The following is a 17,286-nucleotide window of genomic DNA, read 5'->3' as shown; positions in this document are numbered from 1 at the left end:
TCCATTTCATGCTGTGATCAAATGGGAGGTAAAGGCATCTGGACAGCACCCCCCAGTTCCTGAAGCCCCAATTCTAAGCTCAATACTGTGTGGAATGGGAGAATGAGACAATGAACATGAAATTCATGGAAAGGGGAGGAAGTCTCTGAAGTGCTATAGGGCTTAGGTGAGGAGGTCAATGCCTCCTTTCTTCCTGGCACCTCCACCCCCACCCCCTTCTCCCGCTGCATACAAAGAAGCAAGCGCCTTTTCCCCACAGCCCACCACTGACGGAGAGAGGAGTCTGGGAAGATGCCAGGCATACCTTGAGCTACAGGGCTGGGAAAATACTTTCCCTTCCCCAGCAAGGTCATTTCTATGGTAACCAAAAATGTACAGGGGAACAGGCAATTCCCCTCCCAGCCTTCCGCCACAAAGCCCAGAGCACTCAGATGAGAGCAGAAAAGAGGGACCGCCTGAAGTTGCTTTTAACCCATAGACTTAACATCCTATACTGAGGATCATTAAAGGTCCGCACAGTTTCTGAATCAGACCCTACCCAAGCCAGCTCTAGATACAGAAGTCTGGCGCAGGAGTGGGGGCGGTGGGGGAAGTGGCAGGGCAGGGAGAGGAGCCCAGGTGGAGTTGGAAGGAAGGAAGCTAAGGAGGGAGGGGAGATCGTGATAGAAGTTTTGAGAGAAGCGGAGGTGCATGTTGCCAGGCTGACGTTGGGTTTTTGTTTGTGTGTGTTTTCCAACTTGGTTTGGTTTTTATTCCCTAGCAACTACCTGTGTGCTGCTGGGGACTGTGGAAGGATCCATGCTGGCTGCCTTTTGGCCAAGTACGACGGGAGAAAGAACTCTGCAAGCAGCGTCATGTCTTACATGGCCACTAACAAATGCAGAATCAGTCGATCTATTACAAACAGAAATCCTGTCTTATAAGCAATGCTAGAATGCTGCCGGCAGCCAAAATAAAGCCCTGGACTTTGAATGATGATTTCATGTAAAACCGTTAGGAAGCCACACAGTGGGGTCTGCAAGTGTACCAACATTCTCAGAAGCAAGCTTCTCCAAGGGATTCAGGTAATGCATATGGATGAACTACGGGACACTGAGAATTCAAATGATTCTCAGAGGATTCGGGATGGACAAGATAACCATTTAAGCAGCTCTGAGAGCGTGTATTACTAAATCCTAAGAGCCCACTGACCTCAGGCAACTCTGCCTTCCTCGCCCCACCACTCCCTCCAAAAGTAATACTATTCAAGCCCACACTTCGTATGGATTTAACTGAGCAACGCCACCCCTTGTTTCAAAAAAAAAAATGCTGGTTCTTTTTATAGCGTCCTTCCACACAAAGCCTGTAACCCACAAGATAAAGGATGGTTGGTTTGTTTTCTAAAGATGTAGCGAGCTGGTCCCTTATGCAGATATATATAAGACATTCTTTGTCTACGCCTGTGCAGAACACACACTTGGATGAGGCACAGGGCTCCAACACTCCAGATCTCTCTTACTCAGGAAGATCCACGAGCCCTCCAAGCGAGCCTGCACTGGCCCCTCTTCCTCGGCGATCCCCGTCACTCACTGCTGGAGGGTCCTCCACAAGGCCAAGGGCGTGTGTGCGGCCAACTGCTTTCAGATTCTTTGCAAGCAGCAGTGACAAATGGGGACCATCACACCTCTTCCCGTTTCGCAACCTACCGTCACCTGGTTTCTGCTGCTGAAATTTGTCTCAGTGGGGTGACAACCACCTCCCCAGAGCCAAGCTCCCCATATTCTCCTAGGGGTTTCAAGAAACAGTGTTGAGGGCAGAACAGACACTGTGAACAGAACCCCACCCGCCACAACAAACAAGACCTTAAATCTATGAGGAAGTTGGGTGTGTAAGTCAATCCAGCCAACAGTGTGATGAGCACTACAGGAGAGTCCCAAAATCCTGCAGGGAAACTGACGGGGGCACTAACGCCACTAGATGAAGAAGGCAGGGGAGGGTGTCGCTGAAAATACACGACGACCCTGAAGCCCTGAGCCTCTAGGAACTCCCAGGCACTGTGAGTTCTGCCTTCCTTGCCCCATCGCAATCCTTCCTAACAGCAAGGAGGTACGTGGCAGTCGTCTCATTTGACAGAGGAAGAAACCTAGTCCTGTAGAAAAGTAGAGTTCAGAACCATTCCCAGGCATATTTAACTCCAACCAGAGACAAAGAGCCCATCAATAAAATAAGCAGAGGCAGAAAGCTCTAAAATACCCATGGTCGAAGAACTGTACACACACGCACACACACACACACACACACACTAGACCACTAGCCATGGAGCTGACACTAAGTCCTGGAGACCCATGTGGGTAGAATAGAGGAGAAGGGCCCCCGCGTAAGGCTTTCAGGATGGTGGCCTTTTGCAAGCAGGCCTCCAGGCCTTGCTCCCGAGACCCCTGGGTGGGTATGAACTGACTGTCCCAGCCACCTTAATTAGTAGTCCAGGGCTTATCCATCTGTACCTCCCATTAACTCAGCAATAAAGGCATTTAAAATGAAATCCCATCCCATATAATAATAATTTAACAATATCACTTTTTTCATGCTCACAAGCTATAAATCTTTTTATGTCTTTAAATCCCTCACATACATACCCAATACCTATTTTTCTTTAAAAGAAGTGAGTGTGTGTCCCTAACAGTCTAGAAGTGTGTGCTATGGAGGACAAATAAACAAGTGAGAACAGATCAAGTTAGAGACAAAATGTCTAAAAGAAATCCTTCCCACGCTCATGCTCCATGGATGAAAATACATCCACTATGAACCAAACCCAAACCAAACGCCCTGCTAGGGAGCTGGCTCGGACTCACAGCCATCCCGCAGGACCAGGGGGAACAGCTGGTGCTTTCAAACCGCCCACCGTGTGGTTAGCAGCCTAACACACAAACACTGAGCCACCGAAAAACCCATGGCCATGGAGTTGATTCGGACTCACAGCGACCCAATTAAGGGTTTCCAACACTGTACTTTTTCATGGGAGCAGAGTCTAGTCTTTCTCCTGGGAACAGATGGTGGGTTTGAACCACTGACCTTGGAATTAAGCATTCCAACACCCATTCACAGTGCCACCAGGTGTCTCTAAGAATGGTCTGAAGTACAGATTCCAATATAGGATGGAATCTTTACAAGCGATGTGGGAGCAAGGAACAGGGAAAACATTGCATTTAAGATCATATAATAAACCCTGGAAAGACTTTCAAAATCATTAAGAACTAAATATGATTTGTTAAAGACAGTATGTTTACATATAACGTTTTCACAAAAGTACCAACCTCATGAAAAACCCACTGTTCTATCATTAAGTACACTGAGTATCGTCAAGTACATTCCGCCCTACAGAACAATTTTCTTAATACGCTGACGTCCTGTGACTTTGCACATTGCAGCCACCAGGTGGGATCTCAACTAGTTCAAGAATCACCACCAGAAAACCACTGTCATCATGCCAACCTATACAGGGGCAGACAGCCTCACATGCCTTCCTCGGAGTCAGCAGTCCAAAGCCTAGCCCACAGCACCCCCAGGACTCCAAGACATCAGTAAGAGCCCGGTGCTACCTGGGAAAAAAGAGCTTTCTCTCACTGGGCTATAACCAAACTCAATCAAACCTGACCCACTGCTTTTTGGTGGGTTCTGAGTCATCAGGGCCCCGGAAAGGACAGAGTAGACTGACCCATATGGTTTCCAAGGCTGTAATCTACACAGAAGAAGCAGACTGCCACATTTTTATCCACAGAGAAGCTAGTGGGTTTGAACCACCAACCTTTCAGTAGTGGCCAACCACTTAACCACACTGCACCATCGAAGCTTCTTTACTGGATCAAAGGCTCTTAGTGTGATGAAATCAAAAAACGTACACCTGGTGATGACACCAAACGTGAAGGGCAGCCAAGCAGGGGTTGAGATAACATTAGAATCTAAGGGCACGTTCACCCGCTAACCAAACCCACTGCCTTCAAGTTGATTCCCACGCACAGAGACACTACAGGACTGAGTAGACCTGCCCAGGATGGTTTCCGAGGATGAGGATCTTTATGGAGGCGACTGCCTGATCATTTTCCTGTGCAGTGGCTGGTGGGTTTGAACCATGGATCTTCTGGTCGGTTAGCAGCCAGTCCTTGGAAGCCCACAATGAAATATCAATATGATTTCTGAAGGGGAAACAAGTTCTGTACATCACGTAGAAAAAACAAATGAAGAGTTTACGTAGAACTTGCCATGTGTATACCACAATAAGCCTGCCTCGCACAATAACCAGGATTATTTATTATGAAGACCGTTGCTTCGTAGCAAACAGTCGTTAGACTTGGCTCCAGGAGAAAAAAAATGTCCTTTGTGGAAAAGACTTAAGGCACTTTCCGTGAAATTCAAAAGAGTGGAAAGAGCAGCCACCAAGGCTAAGTCAACTCATTTTAGGAACTTCTGTTTACTATCGAGAAGGGTAGTCTATTCACACCGTAGGTCATGTTGTCAAGGTAAAATGCTTAGCCGGTTTCAGAGAGAGAATTCAGGTGGAAATAACCGTTTCCTTAAAAAATGGACGCTTCAGAAGAAAAGTCAGGTACTACGTTTGAAAACTGTAAGCAGTGAATTGGACCCTTGGCTGGATCGAGGGTAGGTGGCACGGCCCCCAGGTCGGTAAGCCCATGTTCGTGGTACGTAACAACAGCGTCACCCACAGCCAAGCCCCATGGAGGCACCAGATCCAGGCAGTGTAAGTTCCACTTTCTTAACATCCCTCTGTAAGTGGTCTAGCACCTTGAACTTTCCACTCACTCCCGGGAATTTCAAAGTCCTCGAAAAGAGGAGGAGCAAACCCTGAGAGCCGACACGCCGCTGTGCCATCGCCCAAGAGAAACAGAAAACACTGAAGTTCATTTACAGCCATGTGTTTCTGTTTCTGGGATTAATCTTTCTAAGGGAAAAAAATCTCCTTAATCTTTTAAACGGTACAAACAACTTGTTCTGCAACTCAAAGGAAGCTCATGCAAAATTCAATAGCTCTGCCTGGTTCTGACTGGAGCTAGCAGGAAATTCAATTCCTGCGAGGTCAGCTCAACCTGCCCGGTACCGACTATCAGCTCTGCTTCTGGGGATGACACAGTCCGTTTCCTCTGATTTCTGTTTGCCTTCATTTCCTTTGCCGGCAGACACCACACCTAACAAGCGCAGTAGATCCCATTAACACCAAAGACTTCCCTCGGGCTCCCTCCGGTCCCCCACCCTCCACACACTCTCTTCCTCTGTGACTCACACTGTCTTCCACTCCCAGGCTGGAAACCTGGGGACCAGAGCAGGGTTTCCCTCAAGGCGAGAAGTCCCTTTCGGGTGTCCACACTTAGCCTTCTCCTTCCACAGACAAAGCTTTGTCGGGATTCAAACCAGGTCAGTAGCTCCTCCGCAGAGGCTGGCCGACATACCTTTTGGAAGGATCCTTCTGGAGACAGAGCGACAGTAACTTTCTAAAGGACTTGCCGTACTTCTTCATCATGTCCTTATCCTCTATTCCTGTTTCTAAGGTGGGCGGGTCATTCTGCAACGTCAGCATTAACACCTGCGGCACAAACGGACACAGAGGCAGAGTCTGAGGGTACCGGCCATGCATTTGCTTCTTCTACCAAAACGTCAAAGGACATCCTTGGTGAAGGACATAAACATCCCGTCCTATGATTTTCACTTCCCAGAACTGGGGTACTGGACAGTCTTTGCTTCCCTTTGCAGAGGGGCCCGTGGACCCCATTAACTGTGTATTATCATCAGTGTTATTCCGTTGACAGACTTACAAAATCCGCCCTGTGGATAACAAGTAAGTGTCCCAAAGGGGCTGGAGAGAGCTTCCTGGGAACTGGCTCAGGAGCATACGGCATGCTGGGAGTCTGCCTGGGAAAGAGCCGAGCAGCCGCGAGTGTCCCACGTCTGCAAATGATTCTTAAGGAAGGAACCACTGTACCCCAGGCTCTGTCACGCATCACCCAGCCTAAAAATAAATGTGCCGCATCCCAGGGCCAAGCAGGCTCTCCTTCTCTTGCTCTGTTTTTTTCTTTCTTCAAATTGGTAAAAAGAAAAACCCAAATATTGCTTAAATTGGGACAGCAAGACACTGACGGCTGATCACCAGAATATAACAGGGCCGTGACAGGTCATGATCAGATCAAAGGCCCTGCTTCTGTCGAGGAAGGGCAAGACAGAATCAGAATACAAGTTCTACTGCAAAGAAAATCCAGTCTTGCACAAAAACAAAGTAGTGGCTTTAAAAAAAAAGTAAGTGTGTGTGTGTGTGTTTGTGTGTGTGTAACTGTTAAACAGGGGATAAGTAAATCTCACCAAAAGCATAAATCAGCCCCAATTTATGCAAATGCACGACGTGCCAAGGACACGCTTCAAACCTTCCAGAGGATGAAGGTGCCAGCGGATTGTTTCTGGGCTGCAGCAAACAGAAGAGGCTGGGAGAATGGTGAACTCTGGGAGCAAAGTCCCCGGGGACTGTCATCAGTCAGGAGGGATTAGCAAGCATGTCAGTGTGACCACAAGTGAAGACCAGGTGGGAAACGCTGGGCAGTGGGGAATGAAAGAAACCAAGGGCCAGTAAAACATGACAAGAACCGCCCTCGGCGTTTGCCTCGGGGTTTCCGGCTCTTTCTCGTCTAAAATGTCACTGCAATGGTCTGCACCCTCCACGTGCCAGCTTTCACTCTGGCGCTAACAGCATCCTTGGGGAGCGATTGATGGAGCGATGATGGATAAAGGGAGAGAATGCACTCAGGTGTGCTCGATGATACAGACTTCACAGCGTTGAGAGATCCATTGCAGGAACATCTTAACGGGGATGCCCAGCAGTTGATGGACTTAGCGGTGATGACCCCTCTCTCTATGTCGATTGGTCCTTCCAACTGTAGTCCCTTGTTCTAAACAGTGAAACGAGCCTCTTTACCCTCAGTGGTTTGTTTTTTTCTGTTTTGATTTCCTTTAATCTACCTACCTACTTAAAATAATGGCCTACGGAAAAGATGAAGCCATCGCAGTAGATACTGATCTGTGAAATCGATTGATAATTTCAACCCTGAGAGGCTATTGCTGTGGTTGTTAGGTGCCTTTGAGTCTGTCCCAACCCATAGCGACCTTATGCACATCACAGCAAAACACTGCCCAGCCCTGTGATCCCATCCGCAACACAAAGTCCAGTTGGGTCCAACAGCCCCCGTACCAGTGACGTAAAACCAGAAGAAATAATGATGCAAACTGCCACAAAGAATAACAACGCCGAGCATGATGGTGGGACAGGAATGTGAAAGGAAATCGAGGCAAAGGGCATTTATAGGTCTAAAACCAGGCATGCACATATGTAAATATATTTATATATGATGAGGAGGAAACAGATCTATGGATATATATTTATAGGTTTAGTATTAAGGTAGCTGATGGACATTGGACCTCCACACAAGTACTCCCTCAATGCAAGGAAACTTTGTTATATAAACCTGGCATTCCATGATGCTCACCTTGCCAACACGATCTCACCTTGACAACACGATCTGCCAACAAAGTGGGTACATAAGCAAATGTGGTGAAGAAAGCTGATGGAGCCCCACTGACAAAAGATAGTGTCTGGGGTCTTAAAGGCTTAGAGATAAACAAGCGGCCATCTAGCTCAGAAGCAACAAAGCCCAGATGGAGAAGCATCCCAGCCTGTGTGATCATGAGGTGTTGAAAGGATCAGGTATCAGGCATCAAAGACCCAGAACAAAAAATCATATTATTGTGAATGAGGGGGAGTGCGGAGTAGAAGACCCAAAGTCCATTTGTAGGCAACTGGACATCCCCTTAAAGAAGGGGTTGCGGGGAGGAGACAAGCCAGTCAGGGTGCAGTGTAGCACCGATGAAACATACAACTTTCCTCTAGTTCTTTAATGCTTCCTCCCCGCTACTATCATGATCCCAATTCTACCTTACAAATCCGGTTAGACCAGAGCATGTACACTGGTACAGGTAAGAGCTGGAAACACAAGGAATACAGGACAGATAAACCCCTCAGGACCAATATTGAGAGTAGCCATACCAGGAGGGTAAGGGGAAGGTGGGGGTAGAAATACCAATCACAATGATCTACATATAACCCTCTTCCATGGGGATGGACAACAGAAAAGTGGGTGAAGAGAGATATTGGTCAGTATAAGACATGAAAAAATAATAATTTATAAATTACCAAGGATTCATGAGGGAGGGAAGGTGGGGAGTGATGGGAGAAAATGAGAAGCTGATACCAAGAACTCAAGTAGAAAGAAAATGTTTTGAAAATGATGATGGCAACATATGTACAAATATTCTTAATACCACTGATGTGTGGAATGTTATAAGCTAAGATCTATAAGAACCCCAATAAGCTGAATAAAAATATAAAAAGAAAAAAAGAATAACAAAGACCTGAAAGTAGTATTTGATTTCCTAAACACTGTGCTTCACTTGTATCAATGAGTCCCCAACATGATACTGTAAGAGCAGAGCTAGAATATTATAGACAGACAGACAAATAAATAAGGCCTGACATTTTGGGAAATCCCTGGACACTGTGACAAAACACTAAAGGCATGAGGCAGAGCAACAGGGGTTAGGGGGTGGGGAGGAGGAGAGCAGGGAGCTCCCAAGGGAGTGCAAAGGATAGACTTTGGGGTCAGAGCCAGGCATCCCTTCAGACTTGACTGGAGGACATGCCTAGAGGTCAAAAATCAGACCTATTTACAGGTTTTTCTTTCTTTTTAAATTTAAATATTTCTTTCTTTTAATTAATTTATTCTTTTATGGGTCATTGGTTTTCTTTTGTATTGTCATCGTTGTGTTCTCTTTTATAGCTTTGTCTTGCTATGCCTTGTTTTTTAGTGCATATTATTATCTCTGCAGATCTGTCTAGATAAGATAGGCTGGATGAACAGCCTGGAGGATAAAATAACAACAGGGCCGATGGTTCCGGGGGGACATGGGAGAGGGGGGCGCGGGGGTAAGGACGTGGTGTTGACAAACCCAGGTACAAGGGAGCAACAAATGACCCAAAATTAGTGACAGGAAGGGTGTGAGAGGCCTGGTAAGGATTCAGCAAAGGCAATGTAACCAAGAGAAATTACTGAAAACCAAATGAAGACTGAGCATGATAGTGGGACAAGAGGAAAGGAAAAGGAAATAGAGGAAAGAACTAGGTGACCAAGGGTATTTCAAGAGGTCTAAATACAGGCATGTACACATGTAAATATATTTATATAGGATGGTGGGGAAATAGATCTACGTGCATATATTTATAGGTTTAGTATTAAGGCAGCAGATGGACATTGGACCTCCACTCAAGTACTCCCTCAATGCAAGAACACTTTGTTCTATTAAATTGGCACACCTTCCCGACACAAACGCTGAAGACAAATGTGTGCATAAGTAAATGTGGTGAAGAAAGCTGATGGTGCCTGGATATCAAAAGATATAGCATCTGGGGTCTTAAAAGCTTGAAGGTAAACAAGCAGCCATCTAGCTCAGAAGTAACAAAACCCATATGGAAGAAGCATACCACCCTATATGATCAAGAGGTGCTGAAGGGATCAGGTATCAGGCATCAAAGAACAAAAAAATCATAGTGTGTGCTCACCTTCCCAATATGATCACTTTAGACAAATGTGTGCATAAGCAAATGTAGTGAAGAAAGCTGATGGTGCCTGGCTATCAAAAGATATAGCATCTGGGGTCTTAAAGGTTTGAAGATAAACAAGCAGCCATTTGGCTCAGAAGCAACAAAGCCCACATGGAAGAAGCACACCAGCCTGTGCGATCATGAGGTGTTGAAGGGATCATGTATCAGGCATCAAAGAACAATAAATGCTATCATTGTAAATGAGGGTGAGTGCAGAGTAGAGACCCAAAGCCCATCTGTAGGCAACTGGACACCCCCTTACAGAAGGGTTGTGCAGAGGAGATGAGCCAGTCAGGGTGCAGTATAGCAATGATGAAACATACAACTTTCCTCTAGCTCCTAAATGCTTCCTCTCATCACTATCATGATCCCAATTCTACCTTGCAAGTCTGGCTAGACCAGAGGATGTACACTGGTACAGATAGGAACTGGAAACACAGGGAATCCAGAACAGATGATCCTTTGAGGATCAGTGGTGAGAGTGGAGATACCTGGAGGGTGGAGGGAAGGTGGGGTAGAAAGGGGGAACCAATTACAAGGATCTACATATAACCTCCTCCCTGGGGGATGGACAACAGAAAAGTGGGTGAAGGAAGACGTCAGACAGTGTAAGATATGGCAAAATAATAATTTATAAATTATCAAGGGTTCATGAGGGACGGGGACAAAATGAGGAGCTGATATCAAGGGCTCTAGTAGAAAGCAAATGTTTTGAGAATGATGATGGCAACAAATGTACAAATGTGCTTGATACAATGGATGGATGGATGGATGGATGGATGGATGGATGGATTGTGGTAAGAATTGTACGAGCCCCCAATAAAATGATTTTAAAATTTTGTGTAACTAAAAAAATTGATCAATAAAGAATTAATTTTTTAAAAAGAGTACTAGGGTAACACATTCCTCTAAAATCTATTTCAGATCAGAAAATATAATTTCCAACCATCATTACTTTCATTGGAGGATATTTGTGATAAGGCGCTGCTCCAGTGGCTAATTCAATGGCAGTTATTCCAAAACTCCACATGTCAGCCTTGAAGTCATAGCCTCTCACCTAGACAGGGACCAGAAAATAAAAACAGACATTATACACCAGGCAGGTTGCAGATCACAAAGTCCGTGTTAAGAGGGAATGTCCAGAACTACCTATTTACAACTTCGCTTCTGGTTTAAACCAAGTGCTAGCAGGCGGGAACTGGATCGGAGTTCCACGAAGCACGGTGCTACATTCGTGGATTTCAGTGAAAGATGAGTGTACTGAAGATAGGTAGAGTTTTACCTGTTCCATGACTTCAGGGGCCATCCAACATGGGGTGCCGACAAAAGTTTTCCTGACTTTATTCCGGGTAACATCACCCCCTGTGGCTAAGAATGCACTTACCCCAAAATCTGAAAAGGAGGAAAAAAGAACAGAAAGACACAATTTACCCTTAATTTGCAGAGGACATACTTGCTTACAAATGCTAGCTCTCTGGAACCTCTCCCTTCCCGGTAAGTCAATACACAGGAGTAGTGCATTTTCCAAAGATGCTCTTAAAGCTCTGGCAGGCACACATCCTGGCAGTCCCGCCCATCCGCTAACGGTGTACTTGAGGGTGCACCAATTTTGGGGAGGGCGTGGCCAGTCCACTGGAGTACAAGCTCAGCATGTCAATTTATATTTCCTACTCGAAAAGAAAACCCAAATCCTGCCTGATCATAAAAGATTACATCAATGAAAATATAAGATTTTCCTTATATTTCACCATGAGAATTCTTACCTCTCATCATGGAACATGAACATGTTTCCAAAGCCCCAAATCTTAAAGAGCTTAGCTTTGTAGCTAAGACTGATCTTAGCAAACTATGGACAAGAGTACTGTAAGAGACAACACAGCTAGTAGGACGCTGGTGTGTAGGATTTTCCTCTTTTCTGAGTCATGATTATTATTTTCTAGCTTCTTAAATTCTTGTCAACATTTATTGAGTAGCTTTTATTTGTTGTTAAAATAAAGAACGAATAGCATCCATCACTTCTATGCACCTTCTTGCCCAAAGATTACCGCCTCACACCCTAGCCAAAATCCTACTGGCAAATCCAAAGACCGGAAGCTACATAAAAGCAACATGACCCGAGCGCCCATGTCTGTGTGGAGCAACCAACACAAAAGAAGAGCTCAGGCAGCAGTTGTCACCCAACTAGGTCACTGCCTGGGTGGTTTCCCAAAAGTACAGAGAGAATGGTTTCTAGAACCTTCTTTGGAGAGATGAATTAATTAGCCTTACTACACACACACACACACACACACACACACTCGCACAAATCCATGTCAATCTGAGACATTAAAGAGGGAGACATCTTGTGGTTAGTAATGCATGCCATTCCGCTTCGATTTTTTTAAGAAAAAGTGCCTGCTGCCCAGGATTAATACACATCTGCCTATAAGACCCGTCTTCAATTCAAATGTGGCTGGAAGGGAGCTGGTACACATGCATAGAAGACAGTCAGCATCGCCCGTCCTAAGGCCCTCTTTTGTTCTCCTTTGTTTTGCTGGTTTCCTTTGTTGATTGTCAAGATCACGCAATTACCAGGGAACAACCTCAAATACACTCCAAGGTCAAGATGGATTAGCATTTGCTGGAGGGCTACAATATTAAGTTATGCAATTCCGTGACTTCCTAACACTGCCACCCATGCTCTGAATGGCGATGGGCTCATGTTTCACTTTATTTACATTTGAATTTCCTCAACTCCCCAAAGAATTTCAGCTACAAGTAAAAGGAATAAATATTGACAAATGAAATCATTGTTCCAACTGCTATTTCCATCTCGCTTGGCTCAATACTGAGCAAAAGCACATTTTGAAAATTGCTGTTTAATTCTATTTGAAAATATGTACCCAACTATAGAACTCTTTGAATAGTCTCACATTATGGTCAGGAAATTAAGCCACTGTGAAAAGAAATCTCGGGAACCACTGACTCTGCCCATCACCAGCGGTGAGGAAAGACACAGTTCTTGCTCTTCCAAAAGAACGAAAGGAAGTCAAGTAAATGCAATCATCTCTCGCATCAGACTGGAGCAAAATACAAGAGTAAGGACGTTTTAAAAACACTTGTACTAATTTCAACTTACTCTGTAAAAGAGCCTACTAAGAACCCCACCACCTTGCTTCTTTATCCCAACACTGCTGTGAAATGAAACTAGCAAATACAGATGCATCGAGAGCGGATTCTTTGAAATGCTGTTGAAGAAACTCTATACCCTAGAATGCCCTCCTAAAAGACGTAATCCACATAAAAATCCATCAATATTTTGGGATATTTAGCTATTTTTCCAATTCCTTATAAATACGATCTGCTTACTTTATGCCAGGCATATTTTTTAAAAAACCCTAACAGCCGAGAAGATGTCGAGTGGCAATTCGTATTGACAAGCCTCCTTAAAACATCTTTCATAATTCACATTTATTCATCGCCTCCACTTACAACACTCACTTTAAAGTCATGAACAGATGCCTAAATGTCTTTAAAGCTCGCAAGCAAAATCCCCAAAGCAGAAAACACCAATCTGAATGTCTATTCACCCTTAAAACTACAGAATAAATACATTATTTGCTCCTATGCGTGGCAAGTGTACCAAACGGGAAGATTCATATACACCAGGAAGCAGAACCTTTTGGCCGAAGTATAAAGTGTTTTGTGGAACTAGGAAAAAACAAGCATATTCTGCTGGAGACGGATTTCACACGGCCCTAAGAGCCAGGTGACAGTACAGCAACAGTATAAAGCGGTCTTGCTTCTGAAGGGGTCCATCTGTATAGCCAAAGGGACTACAGCCAGGGACCTTAGAGACCGCAGACATTTTCTCTGGCAATGCAGAATCAAAGCTACACAAAGTTTGCCAGCCTGTCTCCCTGTCTCCAGGAATAAGTGCATCTCACCCAGAAAGAATGTGAGTGCCCCGTGGGACTAAGAGGCTCTGAGGTCTAAACCCACCCACTTCTCTCCTTCCTCTGCTGCCGCTTCACCTGGAGCCCCGCTTAAGTTCTTCCGAGATTCGAGATTCCCATGACAGCCCCTAAGTCCCCACCTCCCTGCCTTTCCCAAGCCCATGTACCAGGAACTTGGCTTTCTATGTGGAGACAGGCCGTACATGGTCTGTGGAGGCTCCCAGCCTGCTCTGGAGAAGGTCAAGTCCCCCGGTATAAACCACAAATCACACTCCCCTTTCCTCTCCTGGCTCAGCTCACGCTGCTCCCCCGGAGCGCCAGCCCAGCCCAGCTGCAGCTGCCATGCACAGCAGAATGAACTCGGAGCGACTGCAGGGAAGAACCCCCATGAGGGGCTGCAGATCTTCGCAGGATGGGACTGGGATCCCTGGGGTCTTCAATGGCTGATTTTTCAAAAATAGATCGCCGGGTCTTCCTTCTCAGGTACCTGCTAGCCCGGAAGACCCACTGGAACCTGTGCATCATCACAGCCTCAGCGACCAGCATGCGGTGGCTGCGCAGGCAGAAGGTAGGCTGGCCAGGGACTGGAGCTCGGAGTCCCACCTGGAAGGCAAGGACTCTACCACCGAAAACTAAAACCAAACTCGCTGCTATGGAGTCAATTCTGGCTCCTGGCAACCCCCTGTGTCAGAACAGAACTGTCCCCATGGGGTTTCTTGGCTGCCTTCTTTATGGAAGCAGATGGAGGCCTTTCTTCGTCTGGGGGATGACTAGGTAGCTTTGAACCGCTAACCCTCAGGCGAGCAGCTGTGAGCAAACCGCGCATGCACCCACCCCAGGAACCTCCACTGAACCGACCACTCACTCTGTATTCCCTGGATTCTCCACCACGCCTGCACTGCACCGTATCTGCCTTTGCATGGGGTACTTTGCCCTCCAGGTATGCCATCTCCTTCTCTTCTCTCATTGATAAAGCTCAGCCTCCAGGACTCAGTATGGGCATCACCTCACCTTGGTACTCCCAGTCCCGAAGATACAGACATGACCCTTCCAGACTGGCACGTGAGCAGGCATGTGCTATACTCGTGTTCAGATGTGCAACGTCTGCTCTGGGCCATGCCTTACTGACGAGCCTCTCTGGCCTACAGCCTGGCACCCAGTATTGATTCACTGATCTCAGATCCTCTCTGTAGGTCACTGTTATGTAAGCTGGCGGCACAGCAGTGAACAAGACACACAGAATGCCTCGTCCTGTGAGATGCATACCCTACGGCAAAGCCACACGATCAGTGAAATGACTAAGTGAGATGCCCACACAAGACTAGGAGAAAAATAAAACAGGGAAGGAGGCACGGGCGAATGGCTCCAGGGGTGACAGTGGTACACTGAGGTCAGGAACAGGTTCCTTCAGCAAAGCCTAAAGAAGAAAAAGGAAGGAGGTCACAGAGGTATCCGTGGGACAAGCGTTTGTACAGAAGAAATGGCAGGTGCAAAGGCACCAAGCATGTGCCAGGAGAGGAGGAGAATGAGGCCAGGTGAGCAGGAGGTGAAGAGGGGAAGGGAGCAGTGCCTCTTGTTACAAGGCAGGGCCTTAGAGGTAAGCTCAGTGATGTTCACACTGAGGCAGAAACCACAGAAGGGCTGTGTGCAGAACAGCAGCATGGCCTGGAGAGGCAGAGAAAGAAGCCTTCCGCGGAGACGGCTTCAGGGATGACCAGGGTGGTGTAAGTGGAATGGGCGTGGGAAGAAACTGGTCCTGTACTTTAATGACAAAGCTAATGGGGTTTGCTCGAGCAGTGGATATTCAGAAAGAGAGAGACACAGAGAGAGGTTTTAGGCCTAACTAACTGGGGGAGTGGGGCTGGAGAGCGTGCAAAGGGGAGCAACGGAGGTGATCGGGACTCAAGCTCTAGCTGGGTCAATGGCAAAACTACAGAGTGGAGTCCTAGGAACAGGCAGACTGAAGTCAAGTACGAGCTCCGGGCTGAAGATAAAAGCAAACATTTGAGGGGCACACCTCCTGAAGAAGTCATCGATGCCTACTCGCTGAATACCAGTGACCCTACAAGACAGAGCACAGCCACTCTGTACAGGGTGTCTGAGGCTGCACGTCCTTGTAGAAGCGGACAGTCTCATCTGTCGCCCACAGAGAGGCTGGTGGGTTTGACCTGCTGGCCCTTTTGGTGAGCAGCACAATGCTCACTCCACTGCGCCCCCAGGGTGCCTTCATTTGCTGGATAAATTACTGACTTAGCCTCACTCGATCCCCCTATTAGTCAGGGCCAGCTACATGACTTGCAGTGCATGAGCCAAACGAAAATGCAGGCTTCCTGGCTCACAAAAGATAAAGCGAGTTTTCTGACAGAGAGAGCAGAGCATGAAGCCCTTCTGAACAGCAGCCCCGAGCAAAGGCACAGGTCACACCCGGAGAAGCTAGCCCCCATCCCATTGGCTTTGGAGCTGGAGAAGCAGGTGTGGTGTGGTGTGGTGTGGTGTGGTGTGGTGTGGTGTGGTGTGGTGTGGTGTGGTGTGGTGTGAGAGCTACTCTTCCTAAGTCAGAGAGCTAAGTGATGAAGGATGGAACTCCAAAGAGCCTAAGGCTGCCTCCTCTCCAATCACCCTTTGTTGTCTTTGATCCTTTCTGCCAAGAAGCTGTATGGTGGGCAACACCTAGCCAATCTCCAGCCTCTCCTCTCTGTGGCTGAGGACCTTCGCACCTTAGCAGAGGGCAGCCTGTATGTAAGTCCTTACGGAAGGCCTGCTGCCTCTTGGTGCTTTACGGCGCCTTCTCCACATCCCACTTGGAGCTACTGCTGGCTGTTGCCAGTTGCCACAAAGGCTACTCCTCATGACCCTCTGGGCAGAGCAGAACCGCCCCACAGGCTTGGCGAAGCTGTGCCCTTCTGCACATGCCCAGTACCAGCCTTCGGCTACAGTGGAGCACTGGACTGTTTGTGGCGCCTAGGCGCTCCTTCTCTGAGTTACGGTGTGATTAGTTGACCACGAACCCATCACCTTTGCCCAGTGTGCGGCCTGGATTGTAAGAGGCTCCGGAAATTGTCTTCTTCTCGCTCGGGGAGGGTCTGCAGGGCTTGGGGAGAGAGTACGTGGATCGGCCAGACAATATCCCTGCCTAACTGGCAAGAGCGGGTTTGGACACTGGCACAGAGGACAGTGAGGCTGTTCTGGGAGAGCCAAAAAGGTATGTAAACTCTCTGGGTCTTGCGTGCCTCACCAGGTTTTTTCATTTAGGCCAATTTTTACATATCCGTAACACTCTGCAGGAGGCCCGGTGGCATGGTGGTTACGAGTTGGGCTGCGACCTTCAAGGTCAGCAGTTCGAAACTATCTGATGCTCCTCAGGACAAAGACAGGGCTTTCTACTCCTGAAAGGAGTTATAGTCTCAGAAACTCACAGGGGCAGTTCTGCTCTGTCCCGCCGGTTCGCCTGGACGGCAGGCAGTGAGTGTGGTTTGGGGTTTGGTAACCCTCTCCTGTTGGTTTCCACCATGTCTAAGTCTTCGCTGTGGTAACCATGGCATGCACCCATTAGTGATGGTTCTCTGCCTACTAAGGAATGAGTTAAGCGGGCTAAGCGGATCCGCACTGGTGTCTTGTAGCATTGGTGGATATGAAACAAGGGAAAGGTATGGGTCCCGACCT

The 17,286-nt window shown here is 47.1% G+C and overlaps 1 protein-coding gene across 2 annotated transcripts in view; it reads right to left on the bottom strand.

Annotated features, from left to right (window-relative positions):
• The window catches only part of STK39 (serine/threonine kinase 39), a 365,110-nt gene that overhangs the window by 214,508 nt on the left and 133,316 nt on the right, over window positions 1-17,286 (bottom strand). Inside the window, exons 6-8 of one of the 2 annotated variants that reach the window (XM_075529481.1) lie at window positions 10,971-11,080; window positions 10,644-10,745; window positions 5,442-5,575 (exon numbers count right to left, since the gene is read on the bottom strand). In XM_075529481.1, coding sequence (XP_075385596.1) covers window positions 5,442-5,575; window positions 10,644-10,745; window positions 10,971-11,080 — 346 coding nt within the window. The remainder of the gene's footprint in view (window positions 1-5,441; window positions 5,576-10,643; window positions 10,746-10,970; window positions 11,081-17,286) is intronic. The other variant, XM_075529482.1, reaches the window with a different exon arrangement.

This window comes from Tenrec ecaudatus, chromosome 13 (assembly GCF_050624435.1).
Source record: "Tenrec ecaudatus isolate mTenEca1 chromosome 13, mTenEca1.hap1, whole genome shotgun sequence".
Taxonomy (NCBI): domain Eukaryota; kingdom Metazoa; phylum Chordata; class Mammalia; order Afrosoricida; family Tenrecidae; genus Tenrec; species Tenrec ecaudatus.
This window is presented reverse-complemented; position numbering and strand designations above follow the sequence as displayed.